General features: G+C 65.6%; 1 protein-coding gene across 2 annotated transcripts in view; it reads right to left on the reverse strand.

The window, feature by feature from the left end:
- The window catches only part of LOXL3 (lysyl oxidase like 3), a 16086-nt gene extending 11763 nt beyond the window's left edge, over positions 1–4323 (reverse strand). For both annotated transcript variants that reach the window (XM_019556478.1, XM_019556470.1), the window contains exons 1-3: positions 3975–4323; positions 3395–3558; positions 2169–2380 (exon numbers count right to left, since the gene is read on the reverse strand). In XM_019556478.1, the coding sequence (XP_019412023.1) occupies positions 2169–2380; positions 3395–3558; positions 3975–4293 (695 nt within the window). In that variant the 5' untranslated portion in view covers positions 4294–4323. The remainder of the gene's footprint in view (positions 1–2168; positions 2381–3394; positions 3559–3974) is intronic.
- Positions 4324–7841: the final 3518 nt, after the last annotated feature.

A 7841-nucleotide genomic window follows, 5' to 3' on the forward strand; every position in this document is an offset into this window, starting at 1 on the left:
CCAAGGCCGAGTACAAGGGGAGAATGACGTCCCGGGATTTGCTTGAGAAGCATCTATGGATGCACGCCAGCATTTTGGTTGCTTTACTAGTTGCAGCATCGCATTGCAGGCTCATGTTCATCTTGTGGTCAGTGATGACCCCCAAGTTTCTTTCTTTCGTAGTGCTAACCAGCATAGCACTGCTGAGTCTATAAGGATGCTGCAGGGTTTTTTTTCCAGCAGACCCCCACCACAGCATCACCTTTGTTGCTCTCCCCTGTAACCCGAACCCAGAGGCTTTCAAGAGGCCTGTCTCCAGTTTCATGCTGGAGCTCTGAGCCATCATATGGCTCTTTTACGTGCAGCACAACTCCCCTCCTCTTCTCCCCGGCCTGCCCTAGAATCATAAATCCTAGACAATGAAGTCACATCTGGTCCAACTCCCTGCTCAAAGCAGGACCAGCCCCAACTACATCATCCCAGGTCTTAAAACACATCCAAGGATGACAGAACAAGAAGCAAAGGGCTCACATTGCAGCGAGGGAAGTTGAGTTTGGATATTAGGAAAAACTCTCTCCCAAGGAGGGTGGTGAAGCACTGGGGCAGGTCACCCAGAGAGGTGGTGGACTCTCCATCCTTGGAGGGGTTTAAGACTCAGGTAGACAAAGCCTTGGTTGGGATGATGTAGCTGTGGCTGGTCCTGCTTGGAGCAGGGAGTTGGACTAGATGTGACCTCTTGGTGCCAGAGCCCTGCAGCTGACATGCGCTGTGCCGGCAGTGTGGACTGGGGGCAGCAGGCTGCACTGGCTCCAGGATGGAGATGCGCGAGCACCAGCCCGCAGCAGTGCCAGGCATGGGGGCAGAAGTGCCCTCCCCAGAGGCCAGGGGACTCTTTGATGTCCTCCAAAACACAGTAGGACTGTCAGGAGCTGTGGGCTGCCGCTAGATGATGGCCAGCGGTGCAGAAAGTCCTCTGGACGCCATGCGGGAGTCCAGAGACAGTCCAGATGTTGCTGCCCCTGGCTGGCGGCAGATCCAAGCTGGCCGCCACTGCTGCTGCGTTGGGCGACCGGTGCCGTGATGATATCAACAGGGAAAAGTGGATGAGGTATCTTCTTGGTGCTTGGCGCTCCAGGGGGCTGCTCCTGGCTCCCCCTGACACCAGGGAGATGGGCAGCTACCAGGAGGGAACACGGCGCCCAGCCCAGCCCCGCCCCGGAGAGGAGATGAGGCACTACCCGGTGCACCCCATGGGGCCACAGGGCTTCCTGCTCCTCATCGCCTGCCTGGGTTCGCTGCAGCCTGAGCCCTGAGCAGAGCGAGGAGGGTCCAAGAGGCCCAGGTCCCTCCTGCGCCCTCACCGGCCTGTCCCCAGACACCCTCGGTCCACGAGGAGGGGAAGGGGCAGGCAGCAGCGGGGATGACGGCGGAGCTGCCCAGTGCTCAAGCAGGCTCTACAAGCTCCCGTACGCGCGAGACTCAGGCATGGGGTTTGCAGCAGCCAGCCAAAGACCTATAGCCGTTTCTTCCAGAAAACAGCCCATGCCCACTGGCCCCAGCCCTGGACCCTCCAGGAGAGACGGCTCTGCTCCCAGGCCCCCACAATGGCCAAGGACCTGGTTCCCCAGCCCCAGACCCCTGAGACGGGCAACTCTGTCCGGCCCTGCCGGTGGGCACTGGGCAGACAGGCGCAGGCGCAGCCATGGCCTGGGAGAAGGAACCATTTCTTATGGCAGGAGCAGCGGAAGCAGGATCTGGCCCAGCCCCGGGCACAGCCCTGACCAGACAGCCACACATGGCATGGGCAGCGAGGGCCCAGCCATGGTGCCGGGTCACAGCCCAAGGGGCAGAGCAGCCCTTCAGCCAGCGGGGCCAGCCCCGGGGTGCAGAGGCCATGTGGCCGCTGCCCCGTTACCTGCTGCCCAGCCCCAGGCTCCAGGCCCTCGTCCTGGCTGCGCGCTTCAGCCGTCTGTGGGAACAAACAGGGACCAGGTCGTGGGGGAGCAGGGGGTTGCACCCACCGGGTCCTGATGGCAGCACCAGGCACCCCAGCGAGGGGTCAGCAGGCAGCGTTGCCCAAAGGGACCCCCACTGCAGCCCCCCAGCAATGCCCCTGCCCCGCCTGGCCCTGCTGTCCCTCTCCAGGCCCCGGCCCCGGCCCCCCGCGCAGGCACCTGGGACCCACTCACTTGTAGAAGTTCCTGTTGACCTTCCTCTCGGCCGGGAAGCCCATCATGCCGCAGACGACGCGGCTGCTGCGGCTGTCCCAGCCCTCGTCGCAGATCTGGGCCCAGCTGTCCTTGTAGCGCACCTCCACGATGCCCTCCATCACCGGCAGCCGCCGCCGGGCGCTGGCCACCACGGGCCGCAGCCGCAGCTCCTCCACCTGGTTCTGCTCCGTCTGCGGGGGGAGAGCCCGGTCAGCCCCACGGGCACCTGGACCCTGCCGCGGCACTGACCGGCCCAGGCTCAACTCCTGCCTCTCTCTGGCCTGGGGCAGCAATTCGGACACAGGTCCCAGGAGCGGGGACTCAGAGAGGTGGGATCCAGCACTGTGCGTCACATGCACGCTGGAGTAGCGCCAGCCAGAGCGGCACGAGCCCGTGGCCCAGCACCCACCAGCCCCCATCTCAGCCCTGCATGCTCAGCCCATACATAGCAGGACCCGTCCCCCGCCCCATGTACTCTGGGCATCTCCGAGGGCCAGGCCTGCACTGGGGCCTCCATGGGCACCACCCGCTGCCTCCGGGGCAGGGGCTGAGCGGGCACGAGGTCCCCAGACAGGAGACAGGGTCAGGTGTTAGCGCAGGGTCAGAGGAGCCAGAGAGCCTGGAAGAGCGAGAGAGCGAGTGAGCAAGAGACCAGAGAGCGGGAGAGCACGAAGAGGCCGGGGCAGCGTCATGGTGGAGGCAGCGAGCAGCGGAGTGACAGGGCAGCGAGGCCGGGCGGGAAGGGGAACCCCAGCCTGGGCTCGGGGAGGCTCCAGGCTCAGAGAGAGAAGCTCCTCCAGGGAGCAGGGCCCAGTCCTGGACTCTCCCGGGGTCGGACCTTGGCCCCAGGTGGGACCAGGCCGGCAGGCGGCTGAGTGCTGCAGCAGTCAGAGGTGCATGGCGCTGTCCATCCCTGTGCCACGGGGAGTCCTCATGTCCGTCCACTCCCACCACCGTCCACCTGGGCACATGCTGCAGCCCTGGGGTCCGCGCTGGGGCAGGCTGTGCCCAGGCCACTAGCTCTCTGGGGCATTGGGACCAGTCCCAGAGCCCCCGGGCAGGGCTGGGGGGGGCAGCATGGCAGCTGGCAGCGTCCGGCTCCGGAAGGTGGACCAGGGCCAGGCGGGGAGCCAGTGCCAGGCAGGATGAGGCTACGTGGGGGCAGGGCTGCCCGGCGGCGCAACGCAGTGCAGCACGGCACTCACCTCGATGACGTTGGAGTCCACGAAGCCGGGGATGCGCTCGTCCTTGCAGACCACGCCGGCATCCTCCTCGTGCGTGCAGTCGCTGTTCCCCCAGCCCCGTGACTTGCAGTCCACGATGCTCTTCTCGCTGCCCCCGCACACCACGTTGTCCAGCCAGATCCGCCCTGCCAGGGGGAGGGGGCACCACTGTCAGGGCCCAGGTACAGGGGGCCAGGTGGGGGGCAGCTCACCGGGACAGCCCCTGCCCTACCAAGCCTGGGGAGCCCCCAGAGCAGGGCAAGGAGGAGTGGGGGGGGCATAGCCCACGGAGCTCCCCTCAAAACAGAGCGGCGCCGAGAGATCACCCCAAGCCCTGCCAATCCCACAGCAAAGCAGTGCTTCGAGGGGGGCTTCACGCAGGCCCCTTCCTCTCCCCCTCCCCAAACCTGTAGCAATGAACACCCAGCCTGACACTCCCGCAAGCACACACACACAGACACAAGCACACACGCATATGCACATTCTGGCACATACGCGTGCACGCACATGCACATCGCCCCTGTGCCATCAGTGTGCTGGGAAAGACGTGCATGGGGCTCACCGACGCCTTTGCCGTATTTGGCGCTGTGGGCCCAGCCGGTGGCGCCCACGAAGCCGAGGTGGCGGCAGAGCACGTGCGCGTTGGCCAGCGTGAAGTCGTCGTCACAGACTGTGCCCCACTCCTGGTTGTAGAAGACCTCGATGCGCCCCTCGTTGTGCTTGCGGGGGTAGCCGGCCAGGCGGAAGCGCAGCCGGGCGCCGGGGCTGGCCGCCGTGGGGGGGGGCGTGCTGGGCTGCGCTGCCACCCCCCATAGCCACAGGCTGCACAGCAGGGCCAGCGGCTCCCGCCGGGCCCTGGCAACACCGACACTGCTCCTCATGCCTGCTGCTGGCCTGGCAAGAGAGGGGCAGCTGAGGTGGGGCCGGGATCCGGGGGCTCTGGGGACCCTCACCTGGGGCTGGGCACAGCAGAGGGGGCTCAGAGCCCTCTCCCACCCTGGGGTGACCTGGCCGTGCCCCGCAGCAGGGACAGATGGGACACAGGGCAAGGAGCAAGGCGCAGGCCTGGCTGAGCGCTGTGCGGGGCCGTGGCACCATGCAGGACTGGCACAGCCCAGGCTGCGCACCTCTCACTCCTGCCAGCAGCCAGCCCCCGAGCGGCTGCACCAGAGAGCTTGCACTGCGGTGCTGCTGGCCGGTTGGTGGGGACCTGCTCTGCGCTAGCCCTGCAGTGATGTGGGGGGAGAAGCAGTCGCTGCAGGGCCAGGGGAACGATAGTGGTGCAGGGCTGGGGCTGGGCACGGATGGCCCCATGGGTGCCAGCTTTCATACAGCCCCATGCAAAGTCCAGCTCAGGGGGGAGCCCAAGGACGAGGGTGCATCCCAGGGCACAGGGGTCACCACAGATCAGCCCTGCGCTGTGGGTGGGAGGGCAGCAGAGTCCGGCTGCCCGGGCAGAGGGGAGGCTGTGGCACAGGCAGTGGCACTGTCTTTGTACGTGGCAGGGTCCCGGCAGCACTGCTGGCCACCACGGCTGGCCCCGTGATGCTCCTGGGGGGAGGTTGGCGGTCGCAGCCCTGGAAAGCTATGACTGGGAGTGGCAGCAGCCCTGGAAAACCTGCCTCATGGGCTGAGAAAAGCCATCTGCCGAGCTTATGTAACAGCCTGGAAACGGCTCCAGCAGCCATGGGCCAAAACTGGCCAGGGCCTGGGGGCAGCCCACGTCAGACCTGGCGCCACGCTGCACATCCAGCCAGGAGGCACCAGCCTGGCAGCTGACTCGGGCAGGGACTCCCACAGGCAAGGTCACACAGCCCCTTGCTAACGCATGGTCTCACGCAGCACGGCTGCAGGGAGCTCTGGGCAAGGCGCTCGCAGGCTCACGCCATATGTGATGTCAGGCTGGGAGATTATCACTGGCCCCAGCACTGCAGAACCAGGGCAAGGGGCCAACCTGGGACTACATGGCCCTGCCAGCGCGACCGCAGGAGGAGGCACGACGTGCGCTGGGCAGGCGGCCGCACAGCTGCCCTCATGGCCCCAGCTCTGAGCAGGCGTAGGGGCAGCCCTGGAGGGTGACAGCCAGCTCAGCTCCGCCCAAGGGCCATGAAGTGGGCAAAATGAATTATGCTAAGACTCTTGACCCTAGTTTAGGCCTTCCTGGAACTAAGCAATTAAATTGTACAGAGCGCCTTATAAGGCACTGGGAAAAGAGAGTGCTGCAGTTGGTCTGGTGGGCTAACCAGGTGCAGCGGTTTCCCTAGAAGGAAAGAAAACCAAAAATGGAATAGGATTGGAGTACCTTATCTAAAAAGATGAGGTAAGAAACTTGAGGATTGGACAATTTGAGGTGAGAAAGTTAGAAAAGTAGTAGACAAACAAAGGAACAGCTGTGTTTTACGTTGCCACCCTGGGGAGACAGGAGTAACCTTGGGATTCTTGTTTGAATAACGAGGAATCCAGACACCAACATCCCGCACGCCCAGCACAGGATGGGGGTTGTGCGTGTGCGTGTAAAAAATAATCTGAGGCTGGTACCACCAAAGGTCGCTGTTGTAACACCTAAAGAACCTCTTGCCGGGTCGTATTATGGGGCAAACACTTATAATAAAGATTAGGGATTACTATTAAAGTACACTTGATACCAAATCAGACAAGGGGCTGTGTCAATCCCTGGGGGTCTCTGTAAAAGGGATCTTAGTGGCAACAAAGCCCTGTGGCCCCAGGCTGGCTCCTCCTCACCCCGCGGTTCTTGGCCAGCCGTGCTCTCGCTCTCCCCAGCCCAGTGGATACCAGATGATCCCCTGGGCCCGGCCTCCCTCGCTTTGGATGCAGCGAGCACAGCTGAGGAGGTGGCCAGTCAGGCTGGTGCAAGGAGTCTGCATCTCCCACAAGCCCCCGCTGCCTCTCAGCCACCCTCCTGGCCCCAAAGCGGGAGCCGTGGCAGGATGGGCAGCGTGGCAGAGCTGGTGGCAGGACCGGACTGCACCCTGTGCCCTTTGCCCGGCCTCGCCTGGGGAAGACGGCACTGGCCGAGTGGACTCCGGGCCCCAGCAGTGGGTCTGAGGACAAGAATGCGCTGCACCAGCAGCACCGCCCCAGCCGAGACCAGGCAGACCAGCTGGCAGGCAACAGCAATGTCCCTGGGGCCAGGCTGGCTGCTCCTTGCCAGGCTCAGCCGTGCTCTCAGAGCCCCAGAGAGGCTGGAAGCAGCCAGGCGCAGGCGTTTCCAGGACAGCCCTGGCCCAGGACTAGTTGGTGCCAAGGCAGGCACTGGACGAGCTGTCAGCGAGGGCAGGAGCCACACGGCACCGGAGGGTCCCATGCTTGCGTGGTTGCACGCAGTCTGCTCCACCACCCACCGGGTGTGCAGGCATCCCCCGTGGGAGGGCGGGTGCTGACGTGTCCTCTGCAGCCTGCTGCAACCAGGGCTGCGGCTTGCCCGTTGCCGGGGCTGGAGCAAGCACAGGCCCCTGCCCCGGAGAGGATGCTTAACCCGCCCCAGCACACATGGGACGTGCCGGCCCCACGGGCATGGATGGGACCCAGAGCCGGGCCGGCCCTGAGCAAACAAGCGGTGGGGTGGCGAGGAGAGCTGCCGGCTCCTGCGACTGCCCAGGAAACCTCAGGAATGCGCCGGCAGCCCCGTGAATGGCCGGCTGCGCGCTGGGCCGGCCACCTCCTCACGGGCCCGGGGCCAGGCACGGGGGCGGCCGGCGCTGCCAGCTGGGAATCAGAGGGCCTTTCAGCGCCGGGCTGGGGGGGCTGCGGGGATGCCACAGTCACCCTCCTCCCTCAGGGGCATCCCCGGGCGGCTGGGCCCGGTGGTGCCCACACGTCGCTGCCCCTTCCCTGCCAGCCCTGAGGAGGGAGGGAAATGTCTTCGCCCAGGCTGCCTGTGGCTGAGCTCTGCTCTTTCTCCAGGGGCCAAGCTGGGAGCCCCCGACCCCAGCCCGGTGACCTGTCCCCTGCCTCCCACTGCAGTCAGGGCCATGAGGTCCCCTGGCTGGGCCCTGTCCTGGCAGGGGATTGGGGCAGACTCAGACCCCCTGGGCTGCACTGGCACGGCCATGGGCCAGCGTCTCTCCTGCCCCTGAACCCGGAGCAGCGACAACCCCCTTGCCTCTAGGGGCAGGTCTGAGGGGCACAAGCCCTGGGGACCCTAACAGGGAGCAGCCTGGGGTGCGTGGCCGTCACGCCCTTGGCAGAGGCCGGGGTCGCGCCCCCGTGCAGCCAGCGAGTCGCGTGGCACGGAGACCCGGGCCCCGGCTGCAGGGGAGCAGCTGGCATGCGGCGAAGAGCAGACGTGGGGTGGCCGCGAGCGCCCGGGACGCGGCACAGGGAAGAGCCGCCACCAGGCGCCCGGCTGGGAACCGCCGGGGGCGCGGGAAGGGCCACCCCGCACGGGGCACGGGGCGGAGGCCGGGCG

Source organism: Crocodylus porosus, unplaced genomic scaffold (assembly GCF_001723895.1).
Source record: "Crocodylus porosus isolate Cpor-Errol unplaced genomic scaffold, CroPor_comp1, whole genome shotgun sequence".
Taxonomy (NCBI): domain Eukaryota; kingdom Metazoa; phylum Chordata; order Crocodylia; family Crocodylidae; genus Crocodylus; species Crocodylus porosus.